Genomic DNA, 27572 nt, shown 5'->3' with positions numbered 1-27572 from the left:
GCCACTCAACCACACACACAGATATGAGGTCAGATGACCAAAAGCTTTGTCAAAGTGTTTTAAGGAGCGTCTTAAAAAAAAGAAAGCGGGATAGAGAGATGTAAGGAAGGAATTCCAGAATTTGGGACCGAGGCAAATGAAGGCACGGCCGCTAATGGTGGCATTTATACTCGGCATAGCACAGGAGGCCGGAATTGGAGGAGCGTCGAGATCTCAGAGGGCTGTGAGGCTGGAGGAGGTGACAGAGACAGGGAGGGGCAAGGCCACAGATAGATGTGAAAATGAGAGCGTGAGGTTAAAGTCAAGACATTATTCGGCTGGGAGCTGGTGTGCGTCAAAAAGCAAAGGGTTAATGGGGGAATGGGGTTTTCTGCAATTTCAGACGCGGCAATGTCATTCTGGATGACCTGAAATTAACCCGAAGGATAGGACATGGGCGGTGAGTCAGGAGGGCACTGGATTGGCCGAGTCTGGAGGTAATTCAGTCATGAGGTGCATGGTGGCACAATGGTTATCACTGCTGCCTCACGTCTGATCTGCTGTGAGGAAGTGAGAAAGGCGATAGTGAGGGTATCTCCAGCCCGAATGTGAAATCTAACGAGAGGCAGCACATCGCTGAGAAATAGAAGGATGCAAGGATAGATCCTTGAGGAACACCAGAGGTAATGTTGTGAGAGCAGGTAGAGTAGATATATAGCAAGTGATTCTCTAGTTACCATTATTTAGATATGAACGGAACCAGCTGAGAGCAGTCCGACCGAACTGGGGTGTTGAGGGGAGGGAGGTGCGATCAGCTGTGTCAGCTACTGCAGACACGTCAAGAGAGATAAGTAAAGATCATCTTTATTACCAACACCCAGGACATCATTTATAGTCAGGAAGTTGATTGGAGGGATTCAAACCTGGGCTGAAAACCTACCACCTCACCTGCCCCGGGGCGGGCGAGGTTCCCAGACGGAAATCTCCGTTGGCCTCAGGCGGGATTTTACGATCTCGCCCGAGCGACGCCATAACATCCCACCCGGAGTTCCAGAAAAGATGGGAAAGGATTTGGGAGGTGACAAAACGGTCAACTCTAGAGAGCAAAGGAGGGTTCGAGATGGGACAGTAGTTTGGGGTCAAAGGTTGTTTTTTTTATTTTGGGAGAGTGACAATGGCAGAAGGCTTAAAAGGAGAGAGAGGGACAGCACCTGAAGGGGGAGAACGATTTACAATAATTGGCTGACACGGGGACCAGGAGGGAAGGTGGGTGATCAGCAACTTTGTGGGAATAGGATAGACGGAACCTTAGTGGGTCGAACAAATGAACTCAGAGAAGGCACGAGTGGAGATAGGAGAGAAACTAGAGAAGGATGCAGGTTCAGGATGAGTGCAGGGCGGTCATTGAAAGAAGTTTGGCCAGGTGGGCGAGTGGAAGGGAGGGTTGCAGCAGAGGAAGTTGTCTGGATTGTCTCAATCTTACTGTCAAATAAGTGTTGATTGTTGGAGGTGAGGATGAGGGGACATGGGGTGGGGTTTAAGAAAATGGTTTGCAGTTGAGAAATGAACCCTGGGAGGTGGGGTGGGAGGAGGGGGAAGGGGGGGGGAATGTTGTTATCTTTCCATTCCAGGATGGTTCTGGGATAGCGAGCAGTTTTAGCAGATGAGGGCAGAACCTGGTGATCTCTTCACTGTTTCAATACCTTTGTATGTTTGATTGGGCAACTCAATTTTCAAGTTTGCTGACGACACCACCATAGTGGGTCGGATCTCAAACAATGACGAGACAGAGAACAGGAATGAGAGAATCTGGTGAACTGGTGCGGCAACAATAATCTCTCCCTCAATGTCAACAAAATGAAGGAGATTGTCATCGACTTCAGGAAGCCTAAAGGAGAACATGCTCCTGTCTACATCGATGGGGATGAAGTAGAAAGGGTCGAGAGCTTCAAGATTTAAGGTGTCCAGATCACCAACAACCTGTCCTGGCCCCCCCATGCCGACACTATAGTTAAGAAAGCCCCACCAACGCCTCTACTTTCTCAGAAGACTAAGGAAATTTGGCATGTCAGCTACGACTCTCACCAACTTTTACAGATGCACCATAGAAAGCATTCTTTCTGGTTGTATCACAGCTTGGTATGGCTCCTGCTCTGCCCAAGACCGTGAGGAACTACAAAAGGTCGTGAATGTAGCCCAATCCATCACACAAACCAGCCTCCCATCCATTGATTCTGTCGACACTTCCTGCTGCCTTGGAAAAGCAGCCAGCAGAATTAAGGACCCCACGCACCCCGGACATTCTCTCTTCCACCTTCGTCCACTGGGAAAAGATACAAAAGTCTGAGGTCACGTACCAACCGACTCAAGAACAGCTTCTTCCCTGCTGCCATTAGACTTTTGAATGGACTTACCTCGCATTAAGTTGATCTTTCTCTACACCCTAGCTATGACTATAACACTATATCCTGCGCTCTCTCCTTTCCTTCTCTATGAACGGTATGCTTTGTCTGTATAGCGCACAAGAAACAATACTTTTCACTGTGTGTTAATACATGTGACAATAATAAATCAAATCAAATCAAATCAAAAACCTTGCTGAGTTTGGGCTGGGCACTGTCAGTGTGCACATGAGAGGCTGGAGTTAAAATCTAGTCTTTTCTCTCCAACAGGGCTCCTGATGTCGGGTGGCACGGTAGCACAGTGGTTAGCACTGCTGCTTCACAGCCCCAGGGACATGGGTTCGATTCCTGGCTTGGGTCACTGTCCGTGTGGAGTTTGCACATTTTTCTCGTGTCTGCGTGGGTATCCTCCGGGTGCTCCGGTTTCCTCCCTCAGTCCAAAGATGTGCGGGTTAGGTTGATCGGCCATGCTAAAATTGCCCCTTAGTGTCCTAAAATGCATAGATTAGAGGGATTAGTGGGTAAAATATGTAGGGATAAGGGGGTAGGGCATGGGTGGGATTGTGGTCGGTGTAGACTCGATGGGCCAAATGGCCTCTTTCTGCACTGTAGGGTTTCTATGTTTCTAAATGATTGGTTGGGGGGAATGACTTATACTTCACGAATGTTGATAGAAAACAATTCCAAAGAAAGATGGAAAGTTGCAACAAATCCCAGTTCCAATTCCTGGCGAGTCTTTGTTGGTTCCACAGAATACTGCAGGTAGACAGTGAGAGGGAGTGGAGTTCCCTCAGCTGAGGCATTGGGGCAGGGAGTTTCAAAACTGGCAAGTCATGTTGCAGCTTTATAGAACCTAAGTTAGGCCACACTGGGAATATAGTGTTCAATTCTGGTCGCCACACCACCAGGAGGATGTGGAGGTTTTGGAGAGGGTACAGAAAAGATTTACCAGGATGTTGCCTGGTATGGAGGGCATTAGCTATGTGGAGAGGTTGGAGAAACTTGGTTTGTTCTCACTGGAACGACGGAGGTTGAGGGCGACCTGATAGAAGTCTACAAGATTATGAGGGGCATGGACAGAGTGGATAGTCAGAAGCTTTTTCCCAGGGTGGAAGAGTCAATTACTGGGGGGGCACAGGTTTAAGGTGCGAGGGGCAAGGTTTAAAGGAGATGTACGAGGCAGATTTTTTACACAGAGGGTGGTGGGTGCCTGGAACCCGTTGCCGGGGGAGGTAGTGGAAGCGGATACAATAGTGACTTTTAAGGGGCGTCTTGACAAATACATGAATAGGATGGGAATAGAGGGATATGGTCCCTGGAAGGGTAGGGGGTTTTAGTTAAGTCAGGCAGCATGGTCGGTGCAGGGTTGGAGGGCCGAAGGGACTGTTCCTGTGCTGTAATTTTCTTTGTTCTTTGTTCTTTGTTCTCTGAACTCTGTGCCTCGATGTGCTCACTTTTATCTAATCTAGCCTCATCCTGGGTCCCATCTGATATTTTCCCAAAGAAACTCGATTCAGGCAGAATTTACTTTTGCAAATCAACACTGACTATCTCTAAGTAAAGAAATATTTTGCATTTCTGTCGCACCTTTCATGCCTTTGAGACATCCCTAACCAATTAGTTACTCTTGACAATCATGAATTCAGCAAGGAAGAGAAGGTGAGTGAAGGTCCAATAATCTGTGATATTATTTGGAAGGTGGATATTAGTCAGGGTGCTTCTCTGCTCTCCTTCAGAAGATCTTCCAGCCCCACCTGAGATGTCAAAGAAGGACTCAGTTTAACATCACATATGGAAGCCATCATCCAATGACAATGCAGCACTCCCTCAGTGTCATTTTGGATCAAGTGGTTAAGTTTATTGGTGTCACAAGTAGGTTTACATTAACACTGCAATGAAGTTACTGTGAAAATCCCCTAGTCGCCACACTCCGGCACCTGTTCAGGTACACTGAGGGAGAATTCAGCACAGCCAATGCACCTAATCAGCACGTCTTTCGGACTGTGGGAGGAAACAGGAGCACCCGGAGGAAACCCACGCAGACACGGGGAGAACGTGCAGACTCCGCACAGACTAGAGTGAGAATTGACTCCTGTTTTTTTCATTCACTCATGGAGTTTGGGTGTCTCTGGTTAATCCAGCATTTATTGCCCATCCCTAATTGCCCTTTAAAGGAGGAGGTAAGTTGCCTTCTTGAACCCGCTGCAGTCCGTGTGGTGTAGGTACACCCATAGCGCTGTTTGGGAGGGAGTTCCAGGATTTTGACCCAGCAACAGTGAAGGAATGGCCGACATATTTCCAAGTCAGGATGGTGAGTGAGATGGAGGGGAACCTCCAGGTGGGGTTGTTCCCCAGGTATCTGCTGCCATCGTCCTTCTCCGTGGCAGTGGCCACGGGTTTGGAAGGTGCTGCCTAAGGAGCCTTGGTGAGTTGCTGCAGTGCATCTTGTAGATGGTACACACGGCTGCCGCTGTGCATCGATGGTGAAAGGAGTGGATATCGAAAGTGGGGTGTTGTTGGGGTGCTGATCAAACGGAATGCTTTGGCCTGGATGGTGTCCAGTAGGGGTGAGAGTTTGGGGGTGTGGGCGTGTGCATGGGTTAGTGTGTGGGGGGCTGTGTGTGGGTTGAGGGGGGCTCTTGTGTAGGGTGGGGAGGGTTCTGTGTAAGGGAGGGTCTGTGTAGGGTGGGGATGGGGGACTCTGTGTAGGGTGGGGCTGGGGAGGATTTTGTGCAGGGTGGGGGTGGGGACGGTTCTATGTAGGGTGGAGGTGGGGTGCTCCGTGTAAAGTATGTGGGGGGGGGAACACTGTGTGGAGTGGGGGGACTCTGTGTGGGGTGGAGGGTGGGGGCTCTGTGTTCCCCCTCTCTCCGGTTCTCCGCGGGTTTCCCTTTCTAATGGATTGAATGGAATTGCAAAGTGAAATCTGTCCCGGCTCCGATAGGGATTTTGCAGAAACTGATCTGCTTTCATCTCCAAATCGGATTCTCTCCGGAAGCAGCTGCTGCAGTGGGAGCCGCCGTTACTGAAGGAATATCGACCCCTACAGCTCGAGATAACAAACCTCACTCAGCAAGAACTCCAATCTCACCTTGAGAGTGAGTGAGGATGTGAGTGGGAATGAGTGAGTGTGATGAGTGTAGGATTTTGGGATTTAGGGATTTGGGAATTTAGGGATTTATGGATTTAGGAATTTGGGAATTTAGGGATTTGGGGATTTAGGGATTTGGGGATTTTGGATTTGGAGATTTGGGAATTTAGGGATTTTTGGATTTACGAATTTAGAGATTTGCGGATTGAGGGATTTTGGGATTGAGAGATTTGGGGATTTTTGGATTTAGGGATTTGGGGATTTTTGGATTTTGGGATTTTTGGATTTAGGAATTTGGGGATTTGGGGGTTTGGGATTTAGGGATTTTTGGATTTGTGGATTTTTGGATTTTGGGATTGGGGATTTTGGGATTTGTGGATTTTTGAATTTTGGGGATTTAGGGATTTTTAGATTTTGAGATTTAGGGATTTTGGGATTTGGGGATTTTGGGATTGGGGATTTAGGGATTTGGGGATTTTTGGATTGGGGATTTGCCAATTTTTGGATTTTGGGATTTAGGAATTTGTGGATTTTGTGGATTTTTGGATTTAGGGATTTGGGGATTTTGGGGTTTGTGGTATTAGGGATTGGGGATTTGGGATCGGTGTTGGTACAAATGATAAGGTTCCAGGCACTGTTACTGGGTCAGTGTTGATTCTCAGTATCTAACAGTTTACTGTTAGATACTCTCCATCTGATTCTCTCACTCACTCTCTCTGACCTTGTCTCGCTCCCTTCCTCTGACACACTCTCCGTCTTTCTCTTGATTTTCTCTATTTCTCTCTCCCTCTTTCTCTGCCTCTCTGGTTCTCACTTTCTCTGACTTTCTCACTCTCTCTCTCTCTCTCTCTGACTCTCTCCCCCACCTCTGATACTCTCTCTGTGATTCTCTCTCTCTCTTTCTTGCTGGGTCCCTCCCTCTCTCTGATTCTCTCTCTGTGTGATTCTCTCTCTCTCTCATTTTCTCTCTCTCTGACTCCCTCTCTCACCTCTGATACTCTCTGATTCTCTCTCCCTTGGATTCTCCCTCTTTGTAATTCTCTCTGTGATTCTCTCTCTCTCTCTCTCTGGCTCTCTCTGGCTCCCTCTCTTTGGCTCCCTCCCTCTCTCTCTGGCTCTGTCTCTCTGATTCTCCCTCTCTCTCTCTGGCTCCCTCCCTCTCTCTGATTCTCTTTCCCTCTGGCTCCCTCCCTCTCTCTGATGTTCTCTCCCTCTCTCTCTGTCTCTCTCCCTCTCATTCTCTCTCTGGCTCCCTCCCTCTCTCTGATTCTCCCTCTGTCTTTCCCCCTGGCTCCCTCCCTCTCTCTGATTCTCCCTCTCTCTCCCTCTGGCTCCCTCCCTCTCTCTGATTCTCCCTCTCTCTCCCTCTGGCTCCCTCCCTCTCTCTGATTCTCCCTCTCTCTCTCTGGCTCCCTCCCTCTCTCTGATTCTCCCTCTCTCTCCCTCTGGCTCCCTCCCTCTCTCTGATTCTCTCTCTCTCTCCCTCTGGCTCCCTCCCTCTCTCTGATTCTCCCTCTCTCTCTCTCTGGCTCCCTCCCTCTCTCTGATTCTCCCTCTCTCTCTCTCTCTGGCTCCCTCCCTCTCTCTGATTCTCCCTCTCTCTCCCCCTGGCTCCCTCCCTCTCTCTGATTCTCCCTCTCTCTCTCTCTGGCTCCCTCCCTCTCTCTGATTCTCCCTCTCTCTCTCCCTCTGGCTCCCTCCCTCTCTCTGATTCTCCCTCCCTCTCTCTGATTCTCCCTCTCTCTCTCTCTGGCTCCCTCCCTCTCTCTGATTCTCCCTCTCTCTCTCCCTCTGGCTCCCTCCCTCTCTCTGATTCTCCCTCTCTCTCCCTCTGGCTCCCTCCCTCTCTCTGATTCTCCCTCTCTCTCTCTGGCTCCCTCCCTCTCTCTGATTCTCTCTCCCTCCCTCTCTCTGCTGCAGGAATCCCGGGATGTAAGGTGGTGAATGAACAGTCGCCGCCTGGGGGAGGGGGTTTGAGTTATTTTTGACAGGGGAAGTTGCAGCGGCCGCGGACAGGGAGAGAAGTTTCTGGCTGCTGAGCTGTTGGGATATTTTCCTCTTTGCTGATCCGCACAGTGTGTGCTGAGGAGGAGAAAGGCTGGTGGGTTCCGGGAGTCCCGGCTCTGAATTCTGACCATGACATTAGCGAGCTGCCTGTGTCTGGGTGGGAGGCTGAATCTCTTCTCCTACTCCCTCTGCACAGAGCTGGGGCTGTGAATGCAGCCTGAGCTCCTCTCTGTCTCTCTCTGTGTCTCTCCCTCCACTCCGCAAGCTGTCGCGATGAATTCGGATTAAATATTTGAATTTTTATATAAAAGGCTTCAGTTCAAATATCCGGAATCTGCAGAGGATGGAGATAATTTGGGAATTATTATTTATTCTGCAGGCGAATGTTTTGCTTTGTATCTCAGGTAAGAAGCTATCGCTGTTTAAATGTTTTATCTGAAACTGTTCCGGGTTTTGATGCAGAGTAAAAGTTCTCCAAGGCAGTGGTTTGAACTCGAATCCATTCCACACAGGGACCCTGCCCGCTGCCCCCCTCAATCCCACTTTATATCTGCTTAAATATTGATGGGGAATCGCTCCCAATGACTTCACCCCAAATTCATCTGCGCTGTAACTGAGCGGGGAGTCTCTCTGAATCCAGCGGGGCTCCTTATACTGTCCCCCCTCCCTCCCTCCCTCCCCCACCCCCCACACTCTCCCCCCATCCCGCTCCTCTCTCCCCCCACCCCCATACTCTCCCTCACCTCTCCCCCACCCCCCACACTCTCCCCCCACCCCGCTCCTCTCTCCCCCCACCCCCATACTCTCCCCCACCCCCCACACTCTCCCCCCACCCCGGTCCTCTCTCCCCCCACCCCCATACTCTCCCCCCACCCCCACACTCTCCCCCCACCCCGGTCCTCTCTCCCCCCACCCCCACACTCTCCCCCCACCCCGCTCCTCTCTCCCCCCACCCCCATACTCTCCCTCACCTCTCCCCCACCCCCCACACTCTCCCCCCACCCCGCTCCTCTCTCCCCCCACCCCATACTCTCCCCCCACCCCATTCCCCTCTCCCCCACCCCCCATGCTCTCCCCCACCCCACTCCCCTCTCCCCCCACCCCCCATGCTCTCCCCTACCCCACTCCCCCCACTCCCCATGCTCTCCCCCCACCCCACTCCCCTCTCCCCCACCCCCCATGCTCTCCCCCACCCCACTCCCCTCTCCCCCCACCCCACTCCCCTCTCTCCCCTCTCCCCATCCCACTCCCCTCTTTCCCCACCCCATACTCTCCCCCCACTTCTCTCCCCCTCCACCTCTCTCCCCCCACACTCTTCCCTTCCCCACTCCCCTCCCCCCACCTCTCCCCCACCCCCATACTCTCCCCATCCCACCCCACCCCCCTCCCCACCCCCCTCCCCACCCCTCTCCCCCTCCCTCCCTATCTCCCCCTCCCCTACCCATCTCCCTATCTCCCCCTCCCCTACCCATCTCCCTCTCCCTCTCCCCCACCCCTCTCCCCCCTCAGCTTTCTGAGCTGCCCAGAGTCGCTGGTAGGGGGGCTGGGAGGAGGGGGTCAGCAGGTGGTTGGGGCTGATGGGGGCTAAGGGGGTGATGGGGATGAGGGGGTGATGGGGGGTGAGGGGGAAACAGACGGTTTTAAAGGGCGGCCGGTGAATGGACAATGCTGTCCCCACTCCTGGGATTAAAAGTCCGGCTCAGTCCAATCCTCTCCTGTATCTCCCGGTGTTTTCCCTCAGCCTCTGGACAATAAAAATGCCGCAGAAACCGCATCGCCACATTCTGTTGCAGAGAAATCTCCCATTTCCAAAATCCAGCCCAAATATACTCGTGTGTGAGGGTGTGTATGTGTGTGTCTGTGTACAGTGGCTGTGTGTGTGGATACATGTGAGTGTGTTTGAGTGAGGGTGAGATTCACTGGGAATATGAGGGTGTGAGTGTGAGAGTGTATGTGTGAGATTGAGTGAGTGTGTGTGAGAGAGAGTGAGAGAGGGTGTGTGTGTGTATGTGAGTGTGTGAGAGGTGGAGTGAGAGAGTGTGAGTGAGAGTGTGTGTGAGAGCTGGATTGAGTGATGTGTGTGTGTGTGAGAGATTGAGTGTGAGAGATAGTGAGGGAGAGTGAGTGTGTGTGTGAAAGAGACAGAGAATGAGAGAGAGTGTGAGTGAGAGTGTGTGGGAGAGCTGGATTGAGTGATGTGTGTGTGAGAGAGATTGAGTGTGAGAGATAGTGAGAGAGATTGAGTGTGAGAGCTAGTGAGGGAGAGTGAGTGTGAAGCAGGTGAATCGGACGGAACACAATGTAAACCAATCCTGTCTCTGATCAGTTAAAATAATTTCTGCTACTTTCTCTAACAAACCTTCAAATAATTCTCAATGTGTTTGAAAGTCTTGGATAAAACGGTTCCCGTTTTGTTTCTAAAGCGATCAGTTGCATCAGGAGTTAAGCCTGTTTTAAAGATTGACAGTCAGAACACATAAAAATATATTTAACGTGTCCGGGATTAAAGCAGTCTGCAATTCTCCATTTCCAGTGTCTCGCTTTGAGGAGGGTTCTGGGGATCCGGAAGAGGGAAAGGGGATGTTGGGGATGACAGGGAAATTGGGGCAGCAATGTCACCCCTTCTGCCACGGTTTAAATGTTCTGATCTCAGGCAGACAGACTGAGCCACTTAGAGATCCCGTCTTAATGAGGACAACAACTTTCTCCGGAAACACATTTCCCACAAATACTGACACCTCCCTCAGTGAGATCCAGCAATGTCCCAACGTCACCCGAAAAGCAGAGAATGAAAAGCAGAGTATTTTCTGATGAGGGGGAAAGCAGCAATGAGTAGGTTGGACTGTGCCCAGACCTCCTTAACCACACATCAATCCATCCCTCAGTAAATTGACCGGAAAATCTCCACACTCGCATTCAGAAAACACGAAGCGAGCCTGGGCGCATTAATGTGGCTGAAGGATTAAATTCCTCATGTTTCTGGCTCCCCCCCCCCCACCTTGCAGCCTCTCATTAACATATAATCAATCAAGCTCGACAAACATGTATCTGAGCTGTTGGTGCCGACTATGGTGATTTAAATCTCTGACCAGAGATTGTAATTTATACCAATGACTCACTCCAGCCAGTGACTAATACAATAAAATATTTCATAGACACACATTAACCCAGTGGTTCCCAAAGGGTGCGGCGCTCCACACTGGCGCGGCGAGAGAGGATGGCCAGTGTGGCGGGAAGATTCAAGGACAATCAAAGAAACATTTAAACATGGTTTAAACAAGCATCGTTTTATACTTTCTGGATGTCCCATGATCATATTATAAAGTAGTTGTGTTCTATGTTATGAATCAAGCACTGCTAGGAGTTGTTTTAAAAAAAATGTATTTATCAATAAAAAATTCGGTGTGGCACGAGCAAATTTTTATTCCAAAAGTGCGGCCCAGTGAAAAAAGTTTGGGAACCACTGCATTAATCAGTCACTGATATAATGATTTGTTAAACTAACACAGCCTAACCAGTGATTACAATTAATATATTGTAATGACACCTCAGACTAACCAGTGATGGGGTAGAGTTATTTCAGAAATTTGCTCCAACCAGACTAACATAACCATGTATTGAAACGAGTCAGAATAAACTCTGATTAATAGAACAATGTATTATAGCCATGCATTCAAATCAGTGATTAATACAATAATGTTTCAGAGAAACTCCGCATTCTAACAACAAATGTTGATCAATTTTAATTATATTTCATAGAAACCCTACAGTGCAGAAAGAGGCCATTCGGCCCATCGAGTCTACACCGACCACAATCCCACCCAGGCCCTATCCTCTTTTCCCTACATATTTACCCACTAATCCCACTAACCTACCCATCTCAAGACACAAAGGGGCAATTTTAACCTGGCCAATCAACCTCACCCGCACATCTTTGGACTGTGGGAGGAAACCGGAGCACCCGGAGGAAACCCACGCAGACATGAGGAGAATGTGCAAACTCCACACAGACAGTGACCCGAGCCAGGAATCGAACCCTGGTCCCTGGAGCTGTGAAGCAGCAGTGCTAACCACTGTGCTACCGTGCCGCCCAATTTAACCAATGTATTAATCGAGTAAACTATTCCAATAACTCACACTAACCAGTGATTAACTTCATCATGTTTCATTAACTCAAACTAACCAGTGATTAACTTCATTGTATTTCACTAACTCACACTAACCAGTGATTAACCTTATCATGTTTTAGTAACTCACACTAACCAGTGATTAACCTCATCATGATTCATTAACTCACAGTAGCCAGTGATTAACTTCATCGTGTTTCATTAACTCACACTAATCAGTGATTACCTTTGTGTTTTAATAGCTCACACTAACCAATTATTAACTTCATTCTGTTTCATTCACTCACACTAACCAGTGATTACCTTTGTGTTTCAGTAACTCACACTTACCAATGATTAACTTCATTCTGTTTCAGTAACTCACAGTAATCAATGATTAACTTCATCATGTTTCACTAACTCACACGAACCAGTGATTAACTTCACCGTATTTCAGTAACTCATACTAACCAGTGATTAACTTCATTGCATTTCAGTAAATCACACTAACCAGTGATTAACTTTATTGTGTGTCAGTAACTCACACTAACCAGTGATTAATCTCATTGTGTTTCACTAACTCATACTAACCAGTGATTAACTTCATTGTGTTTCACTAATTCACACTAACCAGTGATTAACTTAATCGTGTTTCAGTAACTCACACTAACCAGTGATTAACTTAATCATGTTTCACTAACTCACACTAACCAGTGATTAACTTCACTGTGTTTCAGTAATAACTTCATCGTGTTTCAGTAACTCACACTAACCAATGATTAACTTCATCATGTTTCACTAACTCACACTAACCAGTGATTAACTTCATCGCATTTCAGTAACTCACACTAACCAGTGATTAACTTCATCGTGTTTCACTAATCCACACTAACCAGTGATTAACTTCATTGTGTTTCAGTAACTCACACTAACCAGTGATTAACATCATCGTGTTTCATTAACTCACACTAACCAGTGATTAACCTCATCATGTTTCATTAACTCACACTAACCAGTGATTAACTTCATCGTGTTTCACTAACTCACACTAACCAGTGATTAACCTCATCATGTTTTAGTAACTCACACTAACCAGTGATTAACCTCATAATGTTTAGTAACTCACACTAACCAGTGATTAACTTCATCGTGTTTCATTAACTCACGCCAACCAGTGATTAACTTCATTGTGTTTCACTAACTCACACCAACCAGTGATTACCTTTGTGTTTTAATAGCTCACACTAACCAATTATTAACTTCATTCTGTTTCAGTAACTCACACTAATCAGTGATTAACTTCATCATGTTTCACTAACTCACACTAACCAGTGATTAACTTCATTGTGTTTCACTAACTCACACTAACCAGTGATTAACTTCACCATATTTTAGTAACTCACACTAACTAGTGATTAACGTCTTTGCATTTCAGTAACTCACACTGACCAGGGATTAACATCATTGCGTTTCAGTAAATCACAGTAACCAGTGATTAACTTAATCATGTTTCAGTAACTCACACTAACCAGTGATTTACCTCATTGTGTTTCACTAACTCATACGAACCAGTGATTAACTTCATCGTGTTTCAGTAACTCACACTAACCAGTGATTAACTTAATCATGTTTCAGTAACTCACACTAACGAGTGATTAACTTCATTGCGTTTCAGTAACTCACTCTAACCAGTGATTTACCACATTGTGTTTCACTAACTCACACTAACCAATGATTAACTTCATTGTGTTGCAGTAACTCAATCACTGGTTAGTGTGAGTTACTCACCGTGTTTCAGTAATAACTTCACCGTGTTTCAGTAAAACTTCATCGTGTTTTAGTAACTCACACTAACCAGTGATTAACTTCATTGCATTTCAATAACTCACACTAACCAGTGGTTGATATAATTGTGTGTCATTTCCGGGGGGCAGTTTTCCGGTGAGGGGCAGGAGATTCAGATGGGATTTTGGAAATGTTTTCACTCAGAGGGCGATGGGAATCTGGAATGTTCTGCCTGGGAAGTTAGCAGAGGCTGGAAACCTTACAACCCTGTAAAAGTCAGTTCCTGGATGGCCGCGGGGTTTCAGAGAGAGGATCGAAGGGGATGTCCTGGGCGTGACAGAGGGGACTGCTGCCAGGACCAGCCAGATGGACCCTTGCAGCCCGAGTGAAGTTGTTCCTTTTCTTGTTGTATTGCGTGCCAGTTCTCAGCATCAGGCCATAGGCCACAGTCCCACCTCTCAGGCTGCGTTCACCCCCCTGCTCCTGGGTTGTCTGCTCTCCGAGGGGTACAGGGCGACCCTCCTCTCCTCTTCGGAGTTCAGAAACTGTCCTCGATCTCCCTCGGTGGAAAGTGGACTGGCCCATTTGCTGCCATCCCCCTGATCGGCTGTTGGTGCAGAGGGAGTGTCTAAACAAAACTCCCCCTCGTTGAGATGCGATTAACTGTTACATAGAAAGCATGGACTTGTACGGAATGGCCAGCGTGGATTTGTTAAAGGAAGATCTTGCCTCCCAGATTTGATTGAATTCTATAAGGAAGTGGTAAGAAGGGTTGCTGAGGATAATGCAGTGGATGTTGTGTACATGGATTTGGTCAGGCATTTGACAAGGTCCCGCATGGTAGACTGGTCAGAAAAAGTAAAAGGCCGTAGAATACAGAGTAATGTGGTGAACTGGATCAAAAATTGGCTTAGTATTAGGAAACAAGGGGTAATGGCTGCCCTTGTGAATGGAACGGTGTTTCAAGTGGTGTTCCGCAGGGCTTGGTGTGGGGACACTTGTCGGTTGTTTTATATATTAACGATTTGGAAGTGAACATGGGGATTCTCAATTGGAAAATTTGCAGATGACACAAAGATTGGCCGAGTAGTGATCTACAAAACAATATCGATGGGTTGGTGGAGTGGGCGGTAAAGTGGCGGATGGATTTTAGCACAGAGGAGTGTGAGGTGATGTATTTAGGAAGGTTAAACAGTTATAGGAAACACACAATAAATGGGAATATACTAAGAGGGGTAGATGAAGTGAGAGATCTTGGTGTACAAATACACGGGTCCCTCAAGGCAGCTGGGAGACAAGGTTGTAAAGAAGGCAGATGGAATGCTCTCCTTCATTGGCAGAGGTAGAGAATATAAAGATAAGGATATAATGTTGGGATTGTATAAAACACTGGTGAGGCCACAGCTGGAGTATTGTGTGCAGTTCTGGTCACCATATTACAGGAAGGATGTAATTGCTCTGGAGGGAGTGCAGAGGAGGTTCACAAGAATGTTTCCAGGGCTGGAAAAGTGTAACTTTGAGGAGAGATTGGATAGGTTGGGGTTATTTTCCAGCCCAAGAAGGCTGAGGGAGTGACTTGATAGAGGTGTACAGAATTATGAGGGGAAGAGATAGAGTGGACAGAATAAAATTGATTCCTTTGGTGGAGAATTCTAGACCCAGGGGAAATAGATTCAAGATAAGTGTAGCGGGGACGTGACAAAGAACGTTTTTACGCAAAGAGTGGTGTCTGGAATTCGCTGCCTGAGCTGGTAGTGGAGGTAGAGACCCTAAACTCTTATTAAAAAGTACCTGGATCTGCACCTTAAGTGCTGTAAACTACAGGGCCATGGGCTGGGTGCAGGAAGTTGGGAATAGAAAGGGCACCTGGACTGGCATGGGTAAGATGGGCCAAATGGCCTCCCTCTGTGCTGTAACTTTTCTATGGTTCTATATTAATGGCACATAGCTGCGGCCAGTTTGAGTGAATCAAACACACTCGGGGACTCGATCCCGGCATGATTCACGTGGGGGTAATGTCAGTGCACTCTGTGTGCGGATCGCACAGCTTTCTGGGCATTACATTTTTTTGGGGGGGTGGATTCTGCCCATTGTTTCTTGCAGCTCTTGGAAGGGATCCGTACCCTCGGCATAATCTCCCCAATCCGTCTGAAAATCCGATCCAATTGATCCCACTTCTCAGTCTTTTCCCATCAATCTGCAATATTTCCTGTTCCAGGGTTTTACCCGTTGCTCATTGGAAGTCACCGTTGCATCTGCTTCCGCTGCCCATCCAGCTGGTGATGTCAGTGGCATGGCACCTTCCTCTGTAAACACAAACTCAGCTGGCTCACTGTGCGACCCTCTTAAACCTTCAGACTCCATTCCCACAGGAACCATTTCTGCTTCGTCATTTGTTGTAAGCACCTGAGGATTTTGAACAATCTCCGTTAAATTTCCCCTGACCTCCTGCCATCGACTGTGAACATTCTCAGCTCCTCCGACCGCTCTGTCGGATAGATTCTCTCCCCAGTGCCATCGTATCCTCCCCGCAGCTCAGCATTCAGAGTGAATATTACACTCCTGTTGGAGCCAACCCAGTCATTTATCAATTTGTCTTTGATAACTAATCTATTATCCGCCAATATCTGCCACAATCGGGAATGTCCGTGAGCTGTGAAGGAATCCAGACCAACCAGTCATAACTGGGCGGTGCCGTGGCACAGTGGTTAGTCCCTCACAGCGCCAGGGACTGGGTTCGATTCCAGTCTTGGGTGACTGTCTGTGTGGAGTCTGCACGTTCTCCCCGTGTCTGCGTGGGTTTCCTCTGGATGCTCCGGTTTCCTCCCACACTCCAAAGATGTGTAGGTTAGGTGGATTGGCCGTGCTAAATTGCCCCTTAGTGTCCTGGGATGCGTAGGTTAGAGGGATTAGCGGAGTAAATATATGGGGTTACGGGGATAGATTCTGGGTGGGATTGTGGTCGGTGCAGACTCGATGGGCCAAATGGCCTCCTTCTGCACTGTAGGGATTCTATTCTATTATCAAACTTTGGAGCTGTGCCGAACTATCACTGACTTCTGGCGGGATTCATACATGACTTTTAAAAAAACGTACATTCTATTTTTCACCCGGATTTTATTAGTCAGCTACACTCTGTTTAACATCTTCCTCCTTCGCTCTGGATATAATAATTCAGGTTTGACATTGGACAGGAGCAGAGTGGGATCACTACTGTGAGAGAGTGTGATCCGGAAACCACTTCCTCTCTCCATTGTCATGGGAAATGACCTCTGACCCGTTCCCTCACCCTATCTGTGAACATGTCATAGGTCCATGCTGTGACCAATCATAATTAATTTACTAGATTATTCCACCTCCCTCTGTGGTTCAGGGGTTAAGAGTCAAAACCATGAGATTAACCCCTCCGTCCCTGAAGAGGAAGCATTGCAGGATTCTGGGCAAAGGGTGGGGGGAGGGGCAGTAGCAAGATGGCCTTGGAGAGAGCCAGCATGGACACAATAGGCCAAATGGCCTCCTCCTATGCTCTAACCGCTCTGTGATGTCATCTTTCCCCACGAACAAACAGAATCAAATTCTTGCATTTCCCTAGCGCCTTGCATGATCTTGAGATGTGGCAAAGTGCTTCACGGCCAGTGAAACACTTTGGGAAGTCAAACATGGCCGTCAGTTTACACTCAGCAAGATCCCACAAACAGCGATGTCATAATGAGTGAATAAACCTGTATTTGGGATGTTGGTTGAGGGATGAATGTTGGCCAGGACACCAGGGGAGAATTCACCTGCTTCAGTGGCCTGAATTCTCTGGCCGTTCACACCGACGGGATTCTCCGGTCCTGCCGGCAGTTACCCCCACCCGCGGCTTTCCCGGTGAAGTGGGGTGGCTTCAATGGGTATTCCCATTGACAGCGGGGGGATCAGAGAATCCCGCCGCCAGTGAACGGCACATCCCCTCCCACCTCCGTGAAACACGGACTCCTGGAGGATGGATCCGTTTATTTGTGGTGTTGGGGGTGGGAGCTGGGGATACCAGCGATGGGCGTTTGGGTGGAGAGTTGGGGGAAGGGGTCCGATGTTCAGGGGGGAAGGGTGGGGTACGTGCCGGCACTGGACGATGGGGGGGAGGAGGTGAGGGGAGCCCCCAAGACCCCTGTGGTGGCCTGGGGAGGAAGGGAGGAGGAGGTCAACGTTTGCTCTGATTGGGGCGTCCTTTAAACATGGCGCCCAGATCTCAGAGCAGCTGGGCTTTGCCAGGGTTTTGAGCCCCCACCCCCAACATGACACCCCCCCCCCCCACGGTGCTCTGTTGTGACAGAGCGCAGTAAGATGTGGACAGAAACACACCAGGCGGAATCTCATGGTCGTTCATGCCGGTGGGATTTTCCCATCCTGCCGCAGGATTTGGCTGGATGCCGAATTCCCCGTCCTCGCTGCAGTGGGAATGGGGCGTGAGCAGCCGGTAAGATCACCCCACCGATTATCTCGCCGGAACCAACTCTGCCACTTTTTGGTACAATTTCACCCGACGTCTCAACCAGAAGACGGCAGGTTCAATATCCCCTCCCTCTCTCCGGGGGTTTGGATGGAGTTCCAGTCTGTTCGAACTGAGATGGAGGGGGGTTACCCTGTCTCTAATTACACCAATCCACAGCCTCGCAACATAGATTCAACCACTTGTCCAGCTGGTTCGACAGCCAAAACCGGCCTTTACCCACTCACTCAGAATGACCACTCAGTGACCAGCTTTCTTTCACAGACAACAACATTAATGTTTGATTAGAAAAACCAGACTTGTCTCGGAGAAAGGCAAAGTTAAATAACCGCAATAAGAAATACACCATCTAACAGTCGCTCTTTCTGAATATCCTAACTCTCTCTGACACACATACACACACAAAGATGTGCAGGTTAGGTTAATTGGCCATGCTAAATTGCCCCTTAGTGTCAGGGGGATTATCATAGAATCCCTACAGTGCAGAAGGAGGCCATTCAGCCCATCGAGTCTGCACAGACAACAATCCCACCCAGGCCCTATCCCCATAACCCCACAAGCAAAGCATCAATGCAAGTGTTAATCCCCTTGACACTAAGGGGCAATTTAGCACGGCCAATCCACCAAACCCGCACATCTTTGGAGTGTGGGAGGAAACCGGAGCATCTGGAGAAAACCCACGCAGACATGGGGAGAACGTGCAAAATCCAGACATACAGTGACCCGAGGCCGGAATTGAACTTGGGTCCAAAAATCATGAGCAGGGTAAATGTGTGGGGTTACAGGGTTAGGGCCTGAGTGGGATTGTTGTCAGTGCAATCTCGATGGGCTGAATGGCCTCTTTCTGCACCGTGAGGGATTCTATGATTCTATGAAACACACATACACCAAAAAAAATAAAATGTGATTGTGGATTTCTGCCAATAGGATCAAAGTCAATGGTCCAGGGAAAGGACAGATGGTGGAATCCTGGAAATGGTGTCCGGGTTACACAGTTATTCTCCCGGCACTGGACTGTGAAACAATCGATAAATCTCACCGCTTCTCAGGTGGACCTTGCAGAAACCTTGCAGTCAGTTGATTAGAGATCAGTGACTTTGGAGCAACTTGCCTTGACGTTTTGCTTTGTGACTGTCCAGGAGTTTCAGGAGTTGCTGTCGGTTTTACCCGGGCAACTGAACTTTCTCCATTGTTCCCCAAATGCAAAACCAGCCAATCAGCTTTTAAAACTCAATTTTCCGGCCATGTTTCTTTCAGAACCATAATGCGCCACAGAGTCATAGAGGTTTACAGCATGGAAACAGGCCCTTTGGCCCAACTTGTCCATGCTGCCCCTTTTTGTACCACTAAGCTAGTCCCAATTGCCCGTGTTTGGCCCATATCCCTCTATACCCATCTCACCCATGTAACTGTCTAAATACTTTTTAAAAGACAAAATTGTACCCGCCTCTACTACTGCCTCTGGCAGCTCGTTCCAGACACTCACCACCCTCTGTGTGAAAAGATTGCCCCTCTGGACCCTTTGTATCTCTCCCCTCTCATCTTAAACCTATGCCCTTTAGTTTTAGACTCCTCTACTTTTGGGAAAAGATATTGACTATCGAGCTGATCTGTGTCCCTCATTATTTTATAGACCTCTATAAGATCACCCCTCAGCCTTCTAAACTCCAGAGAGAAAAGTCCCAGTCTATCCAGCCTCTCCTTATAACTCAAACCAGTAACATCCTAGTAAATCTTTTCTGCACTCTTTCTACTTTAATAATATCCATGTGACTCTTTGTTAACAGTCCACAGGAAAGAAGTTTCCAGAATCTTTCAAACTGCTAAATTACTTTTTCCTGTAACAATGCTGCCTTTTCCAGGGACAGCAGCATTCAGAGTCCCTGCTTTGATTTGATTTGATTTGATTTATTATTGTCACATGTATTAACAGACAGTGAAAAGTATTGTTTTTTGTGCGCTATACAGACAAAGCATACCGTTCATAGAGAAGGAAATGAGAGAGTGCAGAATGTAGTGTTACAGTCATAGCTAGGGTGTAGAGAAAGATCAACTTAATGCAAGGTAAGTCCATTCAAAAGTCTGACAGCAGCCGGGAAGAAGCTGTTCTTGAGTCGGTTGGTGCGTGACCTCAGACTTTTGTATCTTTTTCCTGATGGAAGAAGGTGGAAGAGAGAATGTCCGGGGTGCGTGGGGTCCTTGGTTATGCTGGCTGCTTTGCCGAGGCAGCGGGAAGTGTAGGCAGAGTCAATGGATGGGAGGTTGATCTGCGTGATGGATTGGGCTACATTCACAATCTTTTGTAGTTCCTTGTGGTCTTAGGCAGAGCAGGAGCCATACCAAGCTGTGACACAACCAGAAAGAATGCTGTCTATGGTGCATCTGTAAAAGTTGGGGAGATTTGCAGTTGACGTACCAAATTTCCTTAGTCTTCTGAGAAAGTAGAGGCGTTAGTGGGCTTTCTTTACTATAGTGTCAGCATGAGGGGAACCAGGACAGGTTGTTGGTGGTGATCTGGACGCCTAAAAACTTGAAGCTCTCGACCCTTTCTACTTTGTCCCCGTGCATTAATCCTTTAAAAGGGACAGTGTCTTCCAGAATGTTATTAGTCCTTGAAAATGAACCACTTTCCATGAGTAAAGTGCCTCGGATAACCATTAGCTGCCACCTCTCCTGGATTGGCCTGGAGTCCCCAGAATCTCTCATCTGTAACTTTTACGTCAAATCCTTTTATCAGCTTAAAGTATTGGAGAGGGAGAAAGATCCTTCAGTGAAGAACCATCCAATCAGGGAATGAAGGCTGCTTGCCTTCTGATTGGCTTTTGGAGACACTGTTGTGAGGATTGATGTGTCAGCTGATCATTGGTTGCAGCTTGGGGGAGGGGCATCTGAAAGCAGGAGGTCAGGTGGTTGGAGTTCTGGGGATTGGCCAAGATGGAGCTGGGATCTCTTCACTGGGACCGCAACCTTACTGAATGTTCAGACAGATGTCTTCATTTTAAAAATTCATTTATGAGATGTGGGTGTCGCTGGCTGGCCAGCATTTATTGCCCATCCCTGGTTGCCCTGGAGAAGGTGGTGGTGAGCCGCCTTCTTGAACCACTGCAGTTTTTGTGGTGTAGGTACACCCACAGTGCACTTAGGGAGGGAATTCCAGGACCTTGGCCCAGTGACAGTGAGCGAATGGCGACAAATTGTGATTGGATTTTACACCAATTATGAGTTGTGAAGGTTTTATCAAAGAAACTTTACCCCGAATGTGCTAAACAGAGACACCTAATCTATGGTGTCCATTCCCCCTTCGATCTGTGTGGCCACTTTTGTGGGTGAGCTTGGACTGTAAGAGTACACAAGCTGATCAGCAAGAAGGGGCATCACAACTCAGCTAAATCCTCTCTTCTGCTGACGGTTTTTAACATGGAGGGGCACTGGGTGAGTCTGTCGACTGGCTGAGAGCGGGAAGTCCATTCCCTCAGTGCAATGGAAAAGATACGATCTCCATCGGGAGAACTGAAGGAGGGATCCGGAACGGCAGTGAAATGTCTCCTGGGAAACTACAGAGCTCATAGAATCCCTACAGTGCAGAAGGAGGCCATTCAGCCCATCAAGTCTGTACCAACCACAATCCCAGCCAGGCTTTATTCCTGTAACCCCACACATTTACCCTGCTAATTCCCCTGACACGGTCAATCCACTTAAACCGCACATCTTTTGGACTGTGGGAGGAATTCGGAGCATGTGGAGGAAACCCACGCAGACACGGGGAGAACGTACAGACTCCACACAGACAGTGACCCGACGCCGGAATTGAACCTGGGTCCCTGGCGCTGTGCCATCGTGCCGCCCAAGCTGTTGCTATCAAATAAACGTTTCACTTTGCCGGTATGAGGTTGCACTGATTATTCTGTTTTGTTGATATAAATGTTTACAATCCAGCAAGAAGACACAGTGTGGACAACACCTTCACCAACACCCCACTGAGAGTTATGTTGCTGCATTCATTCCGATTCCCTCTGAGGGGGAGAGCAGAGATCTCACATCACTCACATCCCCACAGCCCATTCAGCCCATCTGGCAATTGATGCCCTGAGATTGGGAGATAGTTCAGACATTAGTGTCAGATACAAAGCCCAAAGTGAATTAATCCACGCCAACAAGTTCAGATACAAACAATGATTGAATTCAATGTGTAATACAATAGTGTGTGCTCTGCTCCCTGTAATTAACAGCTCGTTAGCAGACTGTGAGTCTCTGAGAGATGTGAATGCTGGGAGGTAGTGTTTGTCAGTAGGTTGTTAATTATGGAGAAAAGCAGGAGATGTCCTACTTTTTATTGAATCGTAATTTTGGGATTATACAGCCCTCCTTCACATTTATAGGAGGTTTTGTGTACCAAGGTATGAGGGGAGGCGATGGCCTAGTGTTCTTATCACTGGACCATTAATCCAAAAACTCAGCTAATGTTCTGGGGACCTGGGTTCGAATCCCGCCATGGCAGATGGTGGAATTTGAATTCAATAAAAAATATCTGGCATTAAGAATCTACTGATGACCATGAAACCATTGCCGATTGTCGGAAAAACCCATCTGGTTCTTTTAGGGAAGGAAATCTGCCGCCCTTACCCGGTCTGGCCTACATGTGACTCCAGAGCCACAGCAATGTGGTTGACTCTCAACTGCCCTCGGGGCAACTAGGGATGGGCAATAAATGCTGGCCAGCCAGCGACGCCCATGTCCCACGAATGAATAAAACATATTCTTTCAAAAAGGAAGTTAGGGCCATCAAACCAGAGCTCCCTGGATGACAAACGCGATAGAAATGACAAAAGAGAAGTGTGCTGAGGACAGGTGTCAGGTCGAAACTACAATCGAGAACCGGGCTGAATGCAGGAGGTTCAGATGTGGGGTGGGTAGTAAATTAGAAAAGCAAAGCGGGAGTATAAATAGAGACTGGCAGTTAAGGGAATCCCAAAGTCTTCTACAGGTATATAAATAGAAAGCGAATGGTAAAAGGGATGATAAGGGACAATAGCTGAGCTATTAAATGAAAACTGTGCATTTGTCATTCTTAAGGAAGAAGATGTTACCCAGGCCTTGGTAAAAGAGAAGATAATTTTAAAATTAAAGGTAGTTTAGAATTGATGAGAAGCTATTGGGTAAGTTATCTGGGTTTGTCCACAGTTTTATATCCATCTCAATACACAACCCCTCAAATGCTTTAATTTTACTCACTAACCTCTTATGTGGGACTTTGTCGAAAGTCTTCTGAAAGTCTAAATAAACCGCATCTACTGGCTCCCCCTCATCAACTCTATTAGTTACATCCTCAAAGAATTCCAATAGATTTGTCTGGCATGATTTCCCTTTTCATAAATCCATCTGATCCTGCTCCTGTTTTCCAAGTGTTTTGTATAAAAGTTTTGATCATGGATTCTAAAATTTTCCCCACTCCCGACGTCAGGCTGACTGGTCTATAATTCCCTTTTCTCTCTACCTCCCTTTTTAAATAATGGGGTTACATTCACTCACCTCCAATCTGCAGGAACTGTTCCAGAGTCAATAGAATCCTGGAAGATGACCACCAATGCATCCACTATTTCTCAGCTCACTTCCTTAAGGAGTCTGGGATGTAGATTATCAGGCCTTGGGGATCTCTCAGCCTTCAATCCCATTAGTCTTCCCAATATCATTTCCCTACTACACCACTTACACCAACAATACACATAAAACCTCAGAGGAATCAGTGCAATCTCACTGGGCAAAGTCAAATGTCTATTTTGTAGTAACTGCTCTGCAGTTTTCAGTTGGATAACCTATAAGTTATGAAGTTGATCAGGAACCAAGACCAGATGAGATGATCCAAGGATACTGCGGGAAATGAGGATGAAAATTGCGGAGGAACTGGCCATCATTTTTCAGCCTGATTTGGATTCGGGGATCATGCCAGAGGACTGGAGGATTGAAAATCGTACAGCCTTGTTCAAACAAAGGGTGTGAGGATAAACCCAGCAACTACAGGCTAATCACTTCAACTTCGGTGGTGGGGAAGCTTCTCGAAAGTGTAATTCAGGACAAAAATTAATAGTCATGTGGACAAATGCAGGTTAATTAAGGAAAGGCAGCATAGACTGCTTCAGGGAAAATCATTTTTAATGAATTTTCTGGAGCTTTCTGAAGAGGTAACAGAGAAGGTAATGTGGTGTATGTGGTCTTTCAGAAAGTCTTCAATATAATGCCACCCAACGGGCTTGTGAGAAATGTTACATGGAATAAAAGGGAAGAGTAGCAATCGGGATATGAAATTAGCTTTCTGACAGCAAACAGGCCGGAATTCTCTGTCCTTGCAGCAGCAGCAGGGTGTGGACAGCCGCAGAATTCCGGCCAGAGTGATGGTTAATGGGTGTTTTCTGAGCTGGTGGAAGGTTTATAGTTGTGTCCCCAGGAGTCAGTGATGACCGAGACCCTTGGTGTACAGAGGGGCAATTTTGAAATGTGGATGATACAAAACTCAGAAAATCAGGTTTTGGTGAGAGCCAGGAACTGAAGGTAATCAGTATTAGTGGGGAAATGGTGCTGGGAAAATTGATGGGATTGAAGGCTGATAAATCCTAGGGCTTGATAATCTACATCCCAGAGTACTTAAGGAAGTGAGCCGAGAAATAGTGGATGTATTGGTGGTCATCTTCCAAGATTCTACCGACTCTGGAACAGTTCCTGCAGATTGGAGGTTAGCGAATGTAACCCCATTATTTAAAAAAGGAGGTAGAGAGAAAACGGAGTTAAAGACCAGGAAGCCATCTCTGGGATGTGTTGTTGCAAATATACAGGGCCTTGGTGAGGCCACACCTAGAGTATTGTGTGCAGTTTTGGTCTCCTTTTCTGAGAAAGGATGTTCTTATTCTAGAGGGACTGCAGCGAAGGTTTACCAGGCTGATTCCTGGGATGGCGGGACTGATGTATGAGGAGAGATTGACTCGGTTAGGATTGTTTTCGCTGGAGTTCAGACAAATGAGGGGGGATCTCATTGAAACCTATAAAATTCGAACAGGACTGGACAGGGTAGATGCAGGGAGGATGTTCCCGATGGGGGTGGGGTAGTCCAGAACCGGGGGGTCACAGTCTGAGGATTCAGGGTAGACCATTTAGAATGGAGGTGAGGAGATATTTCTTCACCCAAAGAGTGGTGAGTCTGTGGAATTCATTCCCACAGGAAGGAGTTGATGCCAAAACATTGAATGTATTCAAGAGGCGGCTGGATATAGCACTTGGGGTGAATGGGATCAAAGGTTATGGGGGGAAAACAGGATCAGGATATTGAATTTGATGATCAGCCACGATCAGAATGAATGGTGGAGCAGGCTCGAAGGGCCGATTGGCCTCCCCTGCTCCTATTTTCTATGTTTCCAGTGTAAACTGTGAGGAGGATACTTTAGAATTCCGAAAGGAGATGGACAAATTGTTGGAATGGGCCAACAAGCGGCAGATGAAGTTCAATGTGAAGTGATTCAGTTTGGTAGGAAGAACATAGAGAGACAATATCAAATAGGAGGTACAATTCCAAAGGGGCAGAGAATCCTCGGTGTTTCTGTGCAAAGAGCATGGAAAGTAGCAGTTACTAGCAGCAGAGAACAGTTAATAAAGCATCCAGTATCTTGGGCCTCATTAATAGGGGCATCGAGTACCAGAGCAAGGAGGTGATGCTGAATATGGATAAACCTCTAATTCAGCCTCAGCGAGAATATTGTGTCCTGTTCTGGGTATCATACCATTGGAGAGAGTGCAGAAAAGAATGGTTCCAGGGATGAGGAAGCTCAGTCAGGAAGATCGCTTGGAGAAGTTGGGGCTGATTTCCTCAGAGCAGACAGGCTGAAAGGAGATTAGATATTCCAAACCCTGAGGAGTCGGGACAGAGCACAGAGAGAGAGAGAATTCTTCCCACTTGTGAAAGAACCAGGAATGAGAGGAAACGGATTTAAGGCAATTGGCAAAAGAAGCAAAAGCAACACAAGGAAAACCCTTTCCACGCAGCGAGTGGTTGGGGTCTGGAACGCTCTGCCTGAGAGTGTGATGGAGGCAGTTCCAATTGAGGCTTTCAAAAGGGAATTAAACTGTTATCGGGAAAGGAGGAATGTGCAGGTTCCGGGGAGAAGGCGGGAGAACGGCACTCGGTGAGGTGCTCACTCGGCGAGCCGGTGCAGCTACGATGGGCTGAATGGCCCCACTCCACAGCGTAAAGGTGCTGTGATTGTGCTTGTTTCAACGTTCAGGGATACGGACAGGGATTGGAGGGGGGCTGAACTAGAATTCAGCAACTTGCCGGAGTTAATTCCGAATCCACGGAGCAAATTAAAGTTTCTGTTACTAACAAATTCAGCTGAAGCATCAAGATTCAGACTACAGGCCGGAGTGAGGGAGCGCACAGCGGGGATCCGGAGTGAGGGAGCGTACAGCGGGGACTCCGGAGTGAGGGAGCGTACAGCGGGGATTCCGGAGTGAGGGAGCGCACAGCGGGGACTCCGGAGTGAGGGAGCGTACAGCGGGGATTCCGGAGTGAGGGAGCGCACAGAGGGGACTCCGGAGTGAGGGAGCGTACAGCGGGGATTCCGGAGTGAGGGAGCGCACAGCGGGGATTCCGGAGTGAGGGAGCGCACAGCGGGGATTCCGGAGTGAGGGAGCGTACAGCGGGGATTCTGGAGTGAGGGAGCGCACAGCGGGGACTCCGGAGTGAGAGAGCGCACAGCGGGGATTCCTGAGTGAGGGAGCGTACAGCGGGGATTCCGGAGTGAGGGAGCGCACAGCGGGGACTCCGGAGTGAGGGAGCGCACAGCGAGGATTCCGGAGTGAGGGAGCGCACAGCGGGGATTCCGGAGTGAGAGAGCGCACAGCGGTGATTCCGGAGTGAGAGAGCGCACAGCGGGGATTCCGGAGTGAGGGAGCGCACAGCGGAGATTCCGGAGTGAGGGAACGCACAGCGGGGATTCCGGAGTGAGGGAGCGCACAGCGGGGATTCCGGAGTGAGGGAGCGCACAGCGGGGATTCCGGAGTGAGGGAGCGCACAGCGGGGATTCCAGAGTGAGGGAGCGCACAGCGGGGACACCGGAGTGAGGGAGCGTACAGCGGGGACTCCGGAGTGAGGGAGCGTACAGCGGGGATTCCGGAGTGAGGGAGCGCACAGCGGGGATTCCGGAGTGAGGGAGCGCACAGCGGGGACTCCGGAGTGAGGGAGCGCACAGCGGGGATTCTGGAGTGAGGGAGCGCACAGCGGGGATTCCGGAGTGAGGGAGCGCACAGCGAGGACTCCGGAGTCAGGGAGCGCACAACGAGGATTCCGGAGTGAGGGAGCGCACAGCGGGGATTCCGGAGTGAGGGAGCGCACAGCGGGGATTCCGGAGTGAGGGAGCGCACAGCGGGGATTCCGGAGTGAGGGAGCGCACAGCGGGGATTCCGGAGTGAGGGAGCGCACAGCGGGGATTCCGGAGTGAGAGAGCGCACAGCGGGGATTCCGGAGTGAGGGAGCGCACAGCAGGGATTCCGGAGTGAGGGAGCGCACAGCGAGGACTCCGGAGTCAGGGAGCGCACAGCGAGGATTCCGGAGTGAGGGAACGCACAGCGGGGACTCCGGAGTCAGGGAGCGCACAGCGTGGATTCCGGAGTGAGGGAGCGCACAGCGAGGACTCCGGAGTCAGGGAGCGCACAGCGAGGATTCCGGA

The 27572-nt window shown here is 48.5% G+C and overlaps 1 protein-coding gene across 2 annotated transcripts in view; it reads left to right on the top strand.

Moving 5' to 3' along the window:
- The first annotated feature begins 7492 nt into the window (after window positions 1–7492).
- Window positions 7493–27572, top strand: part of LOC144501810 (carbonic anhydrase-related protein 10) — a 448509-nt gene continuing 428429 nt past the window's right edge. For both annotated transcript variants that reach the window (XM_078225854.1, XM_078225855.1), the window contains exon 1: window positions 7493–7883. In XM_078225854.1, coding sequence (XP_078081980.1) covers window positions 7823–7883 — 61 coding nt within the window. In that variant the 5' untranslated portion in view covers window positions 7493–7822. The remainder of the gene's footprint in view (window positions 7884–27572) is intronic.

This window comes from Mustelus asterias, chromosome 12 (assembly GCF_964213995.1).
Source record: "Mustelus asterias chromosome 12, sMusAst1.hap1.1, whole genome shotgun sequence".
In the NCBI taxonomy this organism is placed as follows: domain Eukaryota; kingdom Metazoa; phylum Chordata; class Chondrichthyes; order Carcharhiniformes; family Triakidae; genus Mustelus; species Mustelus asterias.
This window is presented reverse-complemented; position numbering and strand designations above follow the sequence as displayed.